This window comes from Rousettus aegyptiacus, unplaced genomic scaffold (genome assembly GCF_014176215.1).
Source record: "Rousettus aegyptiacus isolate mRouAeg1 unplaced genomic scaffold, mRouAeg1.p scaffold_m13_p_4, whole genome shotgun sequence".
Lineage (NCBI taxonomy): Eukaryota > Metazoa > Chordata > Mammalia > Chiroptera > Pteropodidae > Rousettus > Rousettus aegyptiacus.
In genome coordinates, this window is record NW_023416307.1 from 40,779,141 (window position 1) to 40,793,195 (window position 14,055).

At 42.8% G+C, this 14,055-nt stretch overlaps 1 protein-coding gene across 1 annotated transcript; it reads left to right on the forward strand.

Moving 5' to 3' along the window:
• The first annotated feature begins 5,663 nt into the window (after nt 1-5,663).
• Nucleotides 5,664-14,055, forward strand: EIF2B5 (eukaryotic translation initiation factor 2B subunit epsilon). Its single transcript, XM_016137986.2, has 16 exons — nt 5,664-5,949; nt 6,984-7,108; nt 7,910-8,095; nt 8,188-8,365; nt 8,455-8,535; nt 8,808-8,885; nt 9,246-9,558; nt 10,476-10,621; nt 10,854-10,995; nt 11,117-11,218; nt 11,405-11,512; nt 11,694-11,784; nt 12,075-12,198; nt 12,779-12,904; nt 13,325-13,435; nt 13,608-14,055. Exons 1-16 carry the CDS (start codon nt 5,752-5,754, stop codon nt 13,665-13,667), a joined length of 2,169 nt encoding a protein of 722 aa, XP_015993472.2. The 5' UTR covers nt 5,664-5,751; the 3' UTR covers nt 13,668-14,055.

The following is a 14,055-nucleotide window of genomic DNA, read 5'->3' on the forward strand; positions in this document are numbered from 1 at the left end:
ATCTTAACAAAGTCCAAAGTATTACTGTATATATGTTAGCAATGTTTTTTTCTTAAGTTTTTGAGTGAAATTTATTTTGAATAATTCCAACATGCTTTGATTGCACTATAGAGAAATTTTAAAGGATATTTTTTTCTTAATTCTCAGTCTAGAAAACAAAGAGGATTATTATAGATTATTATGTCTCTGGAGGCCAGATATGTCTTCAGAGATGATAGTGAAGATTCCAGGAAAAAAAAAAAAAAGAAAACAGAATGAGTGAAAACTCAGAATTTTAGTTCTTCTTTCATTTCTTAGCGAGCTAGGATATGAACAGTAAAACTCAGTTATCCCATAGTGTATTTAGAAACTTCCACTTTCAGAACAACTCCAGACCCAAAAGTAATGAAAAAAATAAATAACATTCATGGCAGCAAACAATCAGTTCTGATCACTAAGAAACAACTGAACCTAGTTGAGAAGGATGAAAGCCCCTAAGATTTATGTTCCAAGTGCTCTGATGCATGCAATCACCAGAGCCCTGACTCTTTAGCAATATATGATCAGATCATATATTAAGAGTGCTCGGAAAAGGAGATATCTACCACTATTTTGACATCTTTATAGGTTGAACTTAGAGAGGAAAAAAGTGTCATTTACAAGTTAGAAGAAAACATAGGGGAAAAGCTTCATGACATTGGATTTGACAAGACTTCTTGGGTATGACACCGAAAGTACTGGCAACAAAATAAAAAATGGATAAGTTGGACTTCATCAAAATTTAAAACTCTTGTGTAGTAAACGCTATTAACAGAGTAAAAAGGCAATCTAGAGAATTGGAAAAAAATATTTAGAAATCATATATCTGAGACTGACATGAGATTGATGTACAGGATATATAAAGAATTCTTACAACTCAGCAACCAAAAAAAAGGGGAGTGGGGGCAAAAGACTTAAATAAACCTTTCTCCAAAGGTGTTATACAAATAGCCAATAAGCCATGAAAAGATGCTCGATGTAACTAGTCATTAGAGAAATGCAAATAAAAATCAAAATGAGATGCCACTTCATACCCATTAGAATGGCTATTATAAAATTTTTAAAAAAGAAAATAGCAAGTGTTGATGAGAATGTGGAGAAATTGAAACCCATGTGCATTGCTGGTGGGAATGTAAAATGGTATAGCCACTGTGGAAAGTGTATGACAATTCCTCAAAAAATTAAACATAGAATTACCATGTGATCCAGCAATTCTACTTCTGGATATATACCCAAAACAAGTGAAAGCAAGAACTCAAACAGATATTTATACAACCATGTTCACAATAGTTTAAATATGGAAGCGACCTAAGTATGTTCATTGATGGATAAATGGATAAGCAAAATGTGGTGTGTACATACAATAGAATGTTAGTCAGCCTTAAAAAGAAAGGAAATTCTGACATATGCTACAACATGTATAATAAGCCTTGAAGATGTTATGCAAAGTTAAATAAACTTGTCACAAAAGAACAAATGTTATATGATTCCATATATGTAAGGTTTCTAGAGTAGTCAGATTCATAGAGATATATAGTAGAGTGGTGGTTGCCTGGGGCTGGGAAGAGAAGGAAATGGGAGTTATTGTTTAATAGGTACAAAGGTTAAGTTTTGCAATATAAAAAGAGTTCTGTGGATAGATGGTGGTGATGGTAGTACTACAATGTGACTGTACTTAATGTCACTGACCTGTACACTTAAAAATGGTTAAGACAGTAAATTTTATGTTTTGTGTATTTTACTACAATTAAAAAAACAAAACCAGAAACATGAACCTCAGCTGGAGAGAACCCAAAATTACTTTTATTTATTTGTCTAAAGTCAATGACTAGAAACAGCTCATTGACTAGCAACAACCAGTCATTCATTCAGCAAATATTTCTTGAGCATCTGCCATGTGTCAGGTACTCCTCTGGACACCTAGGATACAGCAGCAAATAAAACAGAAAGAAAGCCCTGATTTTCACAGAGCTTACATTCTAGACTGATTGATATTTAAGACTCATTTTGAAACCTTCAATCTCATATATTAATTTATCAAAAGAACCAGAACTGAGAGTTGGCCAAAGAAATAAAACTGGTCTTTTAACGTATGAAAAGAGGTTCAACCCCAGTCAAAATAAGAGAAATGCAAATTAAAACTACACTTTTTTCCCCCTCTGTATTAGCAGGAAGTCCAAACTGTTGACAACACACTCTGTTAGTAAAGCTGGGGGGAAACAGGCATTCTCATACATTGCTGGTATAAGGGCAAAATGACACATTTTCCATGGACAGCAATTAAGTAATAACATCATGAGGATTAAGCCTCATCAGACTTCCCAGTGAGTTTAACAGCATATCCTCTGCCATGGGAATTGTACCTAATTTGAGAAGGGATTCTAAGAAGCAAATGCAAATATATAAAGACATCAATAGGAGGATGCTTGTTGCAGCATTACTAGAAATAGCAAAAACTACTAAAAAAATACAAATGTTTATCAATCAAGAAATGGTTGAATAAATAATGGTATATTCATACTACGGAATAGAATTGTTGAAAATAGCTAGGTTCACCTACATTCCACTATATATTAAATAAAAATCAAGTTACAGACAAAAATGTATCATCATAATAATAGCTAATATTTAATTGTGTTGACAATGCGTCAAAAGGTATTCTAAAGACTTTTCACATAGTATCTCATTTAATCCTCACAACACCCTTAGGAAATTAGGTGATATTATGATCCCATTTCAAAGATAAGGAAGTCCAGGCATAGAGAGATTAAATATCTAGTAAATGACTATAGCCTGGAATGGAAACTAGACACTCTGGCTCTAGAGTACCAGCATACAATCAATCATATAGTCTCTAAACACAAGTCTGTATTTAAATATGTCTATATGGTTTATGTGTGTTTAGGCATATACTGTAGTTATAGACCTAAATATATAAACTTAACAGGGAAATGGAAAGAATACCCACCAAATTATTAATACGGTTATAACTCTAGGGGCTGACTAGGATGAAATAAGTAGGGAAAGGAATTTTTATTTCTTTATGTGGTTCGTGTGTATGATTACGTATTGGTAGTTTTCAATATCTTTCCAGCAAGTTTTTCCCTCAATTTTTTTTTTGTGGTAAAATATACATAACATAAAATTTACTATTTTAACCATTTTTAAGTGAACAATTCAGTTACATTCTGTACATTTACATTGATGCACTACCATCACCACCATCCATCCACAGAACTCTTTTCATGTTATGAAAATAAAAATTAAGTTATGAAAATGAAATGAAACTCTATACTCATTAAATAATAACTCTCCATTTCATTCTCCCCCAGCCTCTGGCAACCACTGTTTGTCTATATGAATCTGACCACTCTACTCTAGATACTTCATATAAGTGGAATCAGACAATATTTGCCTTTTTGTGAGTAGCTTATTTAATTTAGCATAATGTCCTCAAGTTTCATCCATGTTGTAGCATATGTTAAAATTTCCTTCCTTTATTGTGTGTATATACCATATTTTGCTTATCTGTTCATCTGTCAGCGGGCACTTGGATTGCTTCCATGTTATAGCTGCTGTGAATAATGCTGCTATGAACTATGGATGTACAAGTATCTGTTTGAGTCCCTGCCTTCACTTATTTTGGGTATATACTCAGAAGAATTGCTGGATCATGCAGTAATTCTATGTTTAATATTTTGAAGAATCATCATACTGTTTTCCACAGCACCTGAACCATTTTATATTCCCACCAACAATGCACAAGTGTTTCAATTTCTGCACATCCTCACTAATACTTGATATTTTCTGGGTTTTGATAGTAGCCATCTTACTGGGCATGAGGTAATAGCTCATTGTAGTTTTGATTCGTAATTTCCTAATGATTAGTGATGTTAAGCATCTTTTCATGTGCTTATATTGGCCACTTGTATATCTTCTTTGGAAAAATGTTTATTCAAGTCCTTTGCCCATTTTTGTTTGTTCTTTTTTTGCTGTTGTTGTTATTGACTCAAGTAAGCTTTGAAACAAAAAAATTAACAAGTTAAGAGAGAAAGATTCTCTCTGAGATCCATCCACTAAAACTTCATCTTATCTGCTGCCTGTCAGAATGAGGCCTGGATTTACCACTCACCACTTTCAAAGGTCTCAGGAGTCATTTTAAATGATCTACAATTGTACCTACTTTCCACACCCCTCACCCCTCTCTTCCTCACCTCTTCCCCACCCTTCCCTGCACACACACCCACGGACAAACCATTAGTCCTGTTTAATCGCCCTTTTTTTTTCTGTCTGTGGGTTTGCTAGACCGTCAAACCTCAGCCTCTACAATGTACATTCATTCAATTGAAAACTTTTACTAAAATGCCTCTTCCTTTCCTTCTCCAAGCTAAATTTTCCAAAATTCTTAAGAAATGATTTTCTCTCAGCTCTATCATTAACTAATAGAGCTGGGGAAGAAATTACAGACTCTTGGCTCCACAAGGAGGGGAACTTAGTACTGCTAGTCAAGCCGCAACCGCCACATAGAAACAACGTCAGCCTTTCCAACTCCAAATCCCTATGTGAAAGGCAGGCATGGATGGAAAGAAAAGTTTGCTGAAACTCTGCGGGATCAGCCGATCTGGAATTCAGACAGTTCTCCTGCAGGAAGTGCGCTGTGCTTTGCTGGTAAGGTTCTTAATTACCAAATGACGCCCAAGCTGCTTTTACCTCTCTTCCCCCGCGTCGCAGCGTCCCGCACTTCCGCAAGCTTGATTTACTCCCTGCAGCTAGCGCCTCTTTCCCCAAATAGGGCTGCGCCTCTAGAGCCTCGGACTTTTGCGCTCACGGCCTGTTCTGGAAAGCCTGCTGCTTAACTCCAGTCCTACTCAACTTTATGGTGTTTTTTTGATCCACCCCCGCAGTTCCATTCTGATTAAGACAGAGTAGGGTTTCAATAAATGCTGATAGGCTGAATAAATGAATACTTGAAGATATCATGAAATAGTAAATTTTATCACCCACATACCTTGGCAGATAGAGTGCGGAACTGTGAAGTCACAGATTGAGCTTCAATACCATTTATTCCACTTACTAGCTGGGCAATCTTAACCCCTCTTAAGGTTCAAGAAATGTTGAACGAATAATTAAAATGTTCTCGCAGAGATGTGTGACGAATTAAATGAGATAATGCTTGCTTCGTCCCTGGCCACTATCAGCGCTCAAGAGAATTATTGCTCTCCCTACTATACCATGTTTTGCGATTATGTAGACTGTGAGTTCCTTGAGGACAGGGGATGTCTGACTCGATTCCCAGCTCCCCTCGGTGCAGGGTCGCGTTGCGCAACCGGAAAGACCGAGGACTACAGTTTTTGACATGCTTGGGGCGAGAACGATTACAGATCCCAAACGGATCTTGCCCCTTCGCAGAGACAAGTCCCACCATCCCTCGGGAATCTCAGCTTGCTCATGTACAAGCGAAGGCCTACTATACTCGCAGACCCAGTCTGCGGTCCATAGGACCCCACCCCCGGCGCTTCGCCGCGTCAAGTTCGCGGCGGCCGCGTCCCACGCCTGATTCCAAACTGCTAAGACCTCGGACACGGCGGGCGCCTAGGCGAGACGCACGCGCACTCTTCTCTCCTCGTCTCCGCCCTCCCTCCCTTCGTTAGGCCTTCGCGTTTCGGTCCTTTTTGTCCTTTACTGCGTGCCGTGTCAGTTTCTGTGCGGAAGTGGTGGCCGTGAGAGAAGAAGATGGCGACCACTGTGGTGGCGCTGCCTGGAGCGATCGCCAGTCGGGCCAACAAGCGCAGTAGCAGCGGGCCGGGAGGCGGTGGAAGCGCTGGGGGAGCCAAAGGGGCGGAGGAGGAACCGCCGCCGCCTCTACAAGCTGTTCTGGTGGCGGATAGCTTCAACCGCCGCTTCTTTCCCATCTCCAAGGACCAGCCTCGGGTGAGCACCGTGCGCGAGAGCAGCCAGAGGGCCCAGAGGTGGCGGAGCTGGAGCAAGTTATCCTTTCGGCTGCCTAGTGAGGGGAGGACTTGTGCCCACCCTCTGTCCCTAAATCAGGAATATGTAGTTAGGAGAAAGTTGAAGAAACGATCTAAAGCCTAAGTGATGGCCAAGTGAGTGGCTGGCAGATTTGGGCACTCGTAGTGCTGCCTACCTCTGGTTTGGAAGGCATGCAGAGGGCTAAATGCAGAAGCAGTGCTTTTGAGAAGCCTTCATGCGGGGATTTATCGCCCCAAGAGGAGGCTGCAATGCTTTTAGCTATCGGAGGAAAAGGGTAGTCATATGCCTAAAAAAGAACAGACTTGTCTGATACCATAGTAACAGCTGTTTTGGATCTCGCTTTTTTCCTTCCAGGTTTTAATGACAACCAGTGCCATCTGTCCAAAGAAGAACAAAATGGGTTTAGTGGCTGGTTGCCCGCAACCCCTGTATTGTTAGGGATCTGGACTGACTAGTGGGATTGCTCAGTCACTCAGCAGTCCCTGGTTCAAAGAGAGGGACCTGCATTCAGTTCGGGGAAAATCTCTTACTCCCCGCCCCACCCCCACCCCCACCCCCTCAAAAAAAATCTAACCGCTGTTCTTTTTGCACAAGTGATTGGGGTTGGCTAACCCCTGACTCTTAGAAAGGAATCAAGAAAGGAAATGCCTTGATGGTACTTAAGTTTCTGGAGATACGAGTGATTTCCAGTATTCTCCTTTGCCAGGGGTGGTCACCTAGTCTGTGGCAGTTCTGAGCTAAGCAAGTAGAATCTGTGCTCACTACATCCAAATTGCAACACTCTAGACTCTAATGTTTAGAGAATGACGTGAACGTTAAAGGCAGAAGCCTGATTACTTTTAAATTGGAAAGATAAAACTATAGTGTTTGGAAACACTGATATAAGAGTGAGAATTGTGGTTGTGGAGGAAAGGTACTCAGAGGGCCCCCACATATTCAAAACTTCATTCTTTTTTTCATCTCCTACTCTCCAGGTCCTCTTGCCCCTGGCCAATGTGGCACTAATTGACTACACTCTGGAATTTCTGACTGCCACAGGTGTACAGGAAACTTTTGTCTTTTGTTGCTGGAAGGCTGTTCAAATCAAGGAGCATTTACTGTAAGGCCTTGCAACTTTACTTTGTGTGTTTCATCATTTTTTTTTTTTTCATTTTCTTAGGATGGATATAACTAAATAAGGGGATATTGTAAGGGAAAATATGTCTATTAAGATTCCATCATAAGGTATAAGGGTATTCTGTTTACTTATCAGGAGGCGAGCAGCTGAAGCTATGACAGAAATTAAAGAACAGCAGTTGGGTTTCTTCTGAATTTCGTTTATACAGTTTGGTCCTAGGGGGTTTTGCTTTTTATTTAATGGCTCCAATACGGAAGTTAGTAGAGTGACATCTTTGTTTTTCCACTGAGCCTCTAAATACTGAGCTCTTCCTCATCTTTATATTCCCAGTGCCTAGCTTAGTATCAAACACATGTATGCACAAATGTTTGGTAAAATCTTCTTGAAAAAGAGTGAATTTCAGGATTTATGGAAGCTTAGGAAGTAACCATTAGGTTATTAACACAGTCTTCGTTAGACAGTTGCTAAACTTGGTCTGAAATTTAGAAGAAGAGTGGCAGGAAAAGTGTGTTCCCAGGATACTTCGTATACCCTATTTGGGGAAAGGGGTCAGGCTATGGAGAGGAAATAACATGTTTCTCCAACCCATAAAACAAGACTGGTGACACAAGATGCTGAAACCATTCATTATAGTTCATAAATCTCTTTGAAGTTGAGGATGCTGGCAGGAACCCAGAAAAGCCATAGAGAAGGAGTGTGAATGTTGAATGGGGGAGAAAAACAGGGAAGCGCTACATGATCTTTATGCTTGATTTATTCATTTTCCTCACCTCCTTCCTTTAGGAAATCTAAGTGGTGCCGCCCTACATCCCTCAATGTAGTTCGAATAATTACATCAGAGCTATATCGATCACTGGGGGATGTTCTCCGTGATGTTGATGCCAAGGCCTTGGTGCGCTCTGACTTCCTGCTGGTGTATGGGGACGTCATCTCAAACATCAATATTACCAGAGCCCTAGAGGAACACAGGTCAGGATGGGAAAATGGTAGGGACAATGGTTTGGGACCAGCAGAACCCTAAGGCTGCTTTTCTGCAGCACTCTCCTTCCTATCCTTTATAGGTTAAGGCGAAAGCTAGAAAAAAATGTATCTGTGATGACAATGATCTTCAAGGAGTCATCCCCCAGCCACCCAACTCGTTGCCATGAGGACAACATGGTAGTGGCTGTGGATAGTGCCACAAACCGGGTTCTCCATTTCCAGAAGACCCAAGGCCTCCGACGATTTTCTTTTCCTCTGGTGTGTGGGTATCTGGGTTCCTTGAAGTGGGAAAGTGACAGGCTCCAGCAAGAGAGATGAGTTAAAGGCCTTGTGACTTCTCCCCACAGAGCTTATTCCAGAGCAGCGGAGATGGAGTGGAGATTCGCTATGATTTACTAGATTGTCATATCAGCATCTGCTCTCCTCAGGTGAGCTCTTTGGGGCTAGGGCTGCATAATTAAAGAGTCGAACTCTGAGGGTGTGTTATTGCCCCCTTAGAAGGCCAGGGTATATTTCTTCTCCTTCTTTCTCTTATCTATTCTGCAGCAAATAGGTGCTGTCACCTTGACTCCAATATTGGGAACCTCTATGGGATTCAGGCCATTGTCCTGCTGTCATAGATAAGATCTGATAGGTCTCTTGGGGCTTTGCTTTCAGAGAATTTTATTTAATCCTGGCCCCTCTCAACTTCTCCCCACAGGTGGCTCAACTCTTTACAGACAACTTTGACTACCAAACTCGGGATGACTTTGTACGAGGCCTGTTAGTGAATGAGGAGGTAAGAAAAGGCTTCCAGCGCTTCTTTTAAAAGGGTTATGATTTCATCTCCTGTGGATAACTTTTGGCCCCCTTTGTGTTTTATCGAGCCTTAGTAGGAGGTAAAAGAAGGCTTCCAATGCCTGTTTTAAAAAAGGCTGTGATTTTATCTCATATAGATGACTTTTGGTCCCCATTTGTGTTTTATTGAGCCTTAGGAGGAAGGAAAATTGCTGAGGTTGGGAGCAAGTAGTACACGAAAGTCTCAGGCCATGACATTGAGAAACAGAGTGGAAACTTAAACAGATTGGAAAATTGTACCTGGGGGTGTTCTTCCTCTCTCGCTTGCTTGGGCAACCTCCCTTTCCTTATCCTCATTCAGATCCTAGGGAACCAGATCCATATGCACGTGACAACTAGGGAATATGGTGCCCGGGTCTCCAATCTACACATGTATGCTGCTGTCTGCGCTGATGTCATCCGCCGATGGGTTTATCCTCTCACCCCAGAGGCAAACTTCACTGACAGCATGACCCAGAACTGCACCCATTCCCGGCACAACATCTACCGAGGGCCTGAGGTCAGCCTGGGCCATGGCAGCATCCTGGAGGAAAATGTGCTCCTGGGCTCTGGCACTGTCATTGGCAGCAATTGCTCCATCACCAACAGTGTAATTGGCCCTGGCTGTCACATTGGTAAGCACAGGTGGGGAAGACAAGCCAACCATCCTAGGAGCAGAAACCTGGGAGGCCTCATGTCTCCAGAAAAGGATACAGAGGGATGCTTTTAGCTAGAGAATAAGGAAGTAGAGTGGCTACCTTAATAAGGAGGGAAAAGGGATGCAAAAACAGTAATGCTTTAATTTGTGGCCTGTGAGCCTCTTATTGGGTGACTCTTCACATTTTAGGGTACCCTATATTCATACTCAGGAACAAGTGGATAATTAACATGCAATAATAACATCTGTTTAGTGCGTTACAGTTTACAAAAGGCTTTTGCGTACGTTGTTTCATTTAGTCCTCACAAAAACCTTGTGAGATAGGTATTATTTATCCCCAGTTTATAGATAAGTAAACGAGCTCAAAGAGGTTGTGTTGCCCGAGGTCATGGCTAATAAGAGGCAGTGCCGATTATTAAATCCAGTATTCTTTTTACTCTGCCGTAACTGCTTGGTTAGTCTCTTGGTAACTCACTTTGGTTGTAGGAATGTGATGCTTCTAATAGAACTACCCCTTTAAAGGGACAACAATAAGATTCTAATTCTAAAATGTATAAGAAAAGGTGGTATAATTTGGTTCTACTTTTAGTTATGGACATGATTCTAATAAGGCTCTTAAGGTCAAGGGGTCCCCAGAAACCTTGAAGATTTTCAGGTTCTTAAGTCCTGTATATAGTTTGTAATTGTCATAAACCTGGTGAAGGGTGGTAAAGCTGAGCAATGTCCTATCCTCAGTCCTGAGCTTAGAGGGGAAGAGAGTGTTTCTGGTTGAGAGATGGAGTATTTGAGCTGGGCAGGAGCTGTGCTGGTGTCAGTCAGCTGTGTCTTCTAGGAATTGCCCTGGTCTGGAGTTGGAGCCCTGATTGACCAGGAGTCCTTCCTGTCCTGAGCCAGGTGATAACGTGGTGCTGGACCAAGCCTACCTATGGCAGGGTGTTCGAGTGGCTGCTGGAGCACAGATCCATCAATCTCTGCTTTGTGACAATGCTGAGGTCAAGGAAAAAGTTACACTGAAGCCACGCTGTGTCCTCACTTCTCAGGTGAGACCTGCTCCATACTGCATGCAGGCCCCAAGCTGAGTGATTGTCATGTTGAGCCAGAAGGGGCCTACATCCACCTATAATCTAGCCTGAATTGAGAGTCCAAATTCAGTGGTTTCATTTGCCTTCTACTTGACTTCATAAAAAAAAGTCACTTTCTTTGTCAGGGTATACTTACTTTTCCCCAACACACTAATAGATATGTGCTACCCACTCCTTTTTTCTCCCCTAGGTGGTAGTGGGCCCAGACATCACACTGCCTGAAGGCTCGGTGATCTCTTTACATCCTCCAGATGCAGAGGAAGATGAAGATGATAGCCAGTTCAGTGATGATTCGGGGGCTGACCAAGAAAAAGAGAAAGTGAAGCTGAAAGGTGTGAGACTTAGCAGGTGTGGGGCATCTGTGTGTCTCTCTGCCCCGCAGGAAAAACAGTGTTTCCTCCTGGGGGATTGGTCCTTCTGCTGGGCTTGTGCTAAAGGTCAATGCCTTTCCAGGTTACAATCCAGCAGAAGTCGGAGTTGCAGGTCAGGGCTACCTCTGGAAAGCTGCAGACATGAACGTGGAGGAAGAGGAAGAACTACGGCAGAATCTGTGGGGTGAGCTAGGCCTTATTTCTGTCGCTCCCCTCCCCCCATCCAAATCAGAATATTTTGAAAGAGAGTGCACTCTTCAGAATCAGACTACTTGTTTATTGCTTTATTCCTGCACACAGGGCAGATATATGGCTCTCTGTCAATGGCTCTTTCCTTATTTTTCTTTTTTCTCACCATATATGGGCTCAGGACTCAAAATCAGCATGGAAGAAGAGAGTGAAACTGAAAGTGAGCAAAGTATGGATTCTGAGGAGTTAGACAGCAGGGCAGGCTCCCCACAGATGGATGACATCAGAGGTGAGTGGTCAGGGGAGCAGGGTCCTAGGACAAAAGTGGAAAACCTCCAGTTTATTCTTTATCTGGATCAACTGGCCGAAGACTTGCATTCTTCCCAGGAAAGTTTTAGTATAAAGTCAGGATTAGATAATTAATGCGTTCTAGAGTACTGTTGGCCTATGAACTTTTGCTTTGATTTTAGTGTTTCAGAATGAAGTCCTGGGAACACTACAGCGGGGCAAGGAGGAGAACATTTCTTGTGACAATCTAGTCCTAGAGATCAACTCTCTCAAGTAAGAGCAGCCCCTCCCTACTTCCTTCTCCAGGCAGGTAGAGGTTCTCTCCTGTTTCTTCCCTAAATAGGAACCTGTTCCCTTGATATCCCAAATGGACAGGGCCAGTAGCATTTGGAGCAAGGAGAGCATTAAGTTCTAGCCTCAGCATAGACTTCCTCCTTCCCAAAATCATTCCCTTCTATGTTGTTCCATCTGACTTCCCGTCTCCCAATGCCCTGCCGTAGTCAGTCCTACAGCATGCTGAAAGGGCCAATGAAGGCCCTGGTGTCACCACTCTCTCCCCACAGGTATGCCTATAACATAAGCCTAAAGGAGGTGATGCAGGTACTGAGCCACGTGGTCCTGGAATTCCCCCTGCAACAAATGGATTCTCCACTTGACCCAAACCGCTACTGTACCCTGCTGCTTCCTGTGAGCAAAGACTGGGGCTGAGTACAAGGGATTGGGTGGAAGCAGATACACATCCTTGCTGTACTTGACTTTAAAAGAAATCAGGAGTAGAATGTTTTGTGGACTATTATGTTACTTTTGGTTCCTTTTTCCTCTCCTCTGGAAGCAAATTGGATTCTAGAGCAGCCTTGCCTGGTCCAGAGGAGTCAAGTTAGGTTCAGTCCTGAGTGGCCTTTGAGACTTCAGGTTTTAGACCATACCAGACCCCAAAGGTATACCCAGAATAGACTTGGAATTTCAGAGTCTCTGACTGTAAATGATTTGACCCAGAACGAGATCAACCTTTAGGCTGGGAATAAGTATTTTGAGGCAGCCCGCATATCTGACCCCCTCTCACTTTCCCCAGGGAACCTTTTTCCCCAATCCTGACTGCTAGTAACTCCCAAGTTCCTCTGACATGATTCTACAAGGCCTGTGTCTTCTCTGTCTCGTCTTCCCATATCATGAAAGACCCATGTTATCAATCTTGATTTTCTTTGCTGTTTATGTGTAGGTACATGCTCAGGGATATATTTCGGCTCCGTTTTCCTTTCTTCCGTAGCTACTCAAGGCCTGGAGCCCTCTTTTTAGGAACTACATAAAGCGTGCAGCTGATCATTTGGAAACATTGGCAGCCATTGAAGATTTCTTCCTGGAACATGAAATTCTTGGCACCTCCATGGCCAAGGTGAATACTACCTCAAGCCTCATAGATCTGCATTTGCTTTGAAAGAGGGTTTGGTGACCTCCATGGAGACACAGAACAGGTTGACATGAATCCAGTATTGAGTTGGGTTAACAGCACTGTCTGTCCTTACTATTGTTTTCGTTGCTGGGATAGTACAGCTTGTCTAGGAAGGTAACCATTTGGAAGTTACCCTGGAAATGTGCAAAGCACTACCCAGCAATCATTTCAGAAGTTATACCTGTCCCTGTACCAGAATGGACAGCTGACTCTTGTCTGTTTTGGAGGAGGCTGCTCAGTGTGTAGCAGGAAGCTGAGGACCTGGTAGAGAGAAGTACTAAGATCTTTCCTCCTCTTCCACTGTTATCCGTTATATCTTGCTGAATCTACATAGTCTCTGAGATCTCTGCTGGCCTTCTGCAGGTACTGATGGCTTTCTACCAGCTGGAGATCCTGGCTGAGGAAACAATCCTGAGTTGGTACAGCCAGAGGGATACAGCCGACAAGGGCCGGCAATTGCGCAAAAACCAACAGGTGAGTCGAGCCACCCTCTCAACATGGTAGTTGTCTGATTCCCTGGCCCTTAGCCCTAAACTGCAGGGTGGTTGGTACCTGGGGCTCTGTGGTGGTTTGTTTATCCACTAAGGAGATCAGGAGGGTTATGTGCCCCCCTCCCTCAGTAGCTCTCAACTATGCTTCCTTACAGCTGCAGAGGTTCATCCAGTGGCTAAAAGAGGCAGAAGAGGAGTCATCTGAAGATGACTGAAGTCACACTGCCTGCTCCTGTGGGTGTGGTTGATTGCCCTCCTGGCTTCTGGGCCATGGCAAGTGAGAAGCTAGTTGCAGAAAATGAGCGACCACCATCCTGGCTGAGACTTAAAGGAGCAGAGGCTGGAACTATAGTATTCTTCCCACCGCCAGCAACCATGTGCCTCGCATCCTGACTGGGGAGTTGGGATGAGGGAAGTTGGGCTGGAACAAAGCTCTGCCTGAGGAGGAGCCAGACAGGCCCTTCAGTTAGAGAAAAAAGGCCAGAGGCACAGCTTTGTGCTCTGGCTTTCTCTCCGGGAACAGGAGAGAGCAGCTGGCCCTTTCTGCTGCTTGTATTTGTTAATATTAAAAGAAGAGAGGGGGTATGTTTGGTTTCTCTCCAA

What these genes read in the sequence shown, in the direction of transcription:
- EIF2B5 (XM_016137986.2), top strand. Translation starts at nt 5,752, where the DNA reads ATGGCGACCACTGTGGTGGCGCTGCCTGGAGCGATCGCCAGTCGGGCC. An exon ending in ACTACGGCAGAATCTGTGGG is followed by an intron (nt 11,219 to 11,404) that starts GTGAGCTAGGCC and finishes ATATGGGCTCAG; the next exon opens with GACTCAAAATCAGCATGGAA. An exon ending in AATTGCGCAAAAACCAACAG is followed by an intron (nt 13,436 to 13,607) that starts GTGAGTCGAGCC and finishes GCTTCCTTACAG; the next exon opens with CTGCAGAGGTTCATCCAGTG.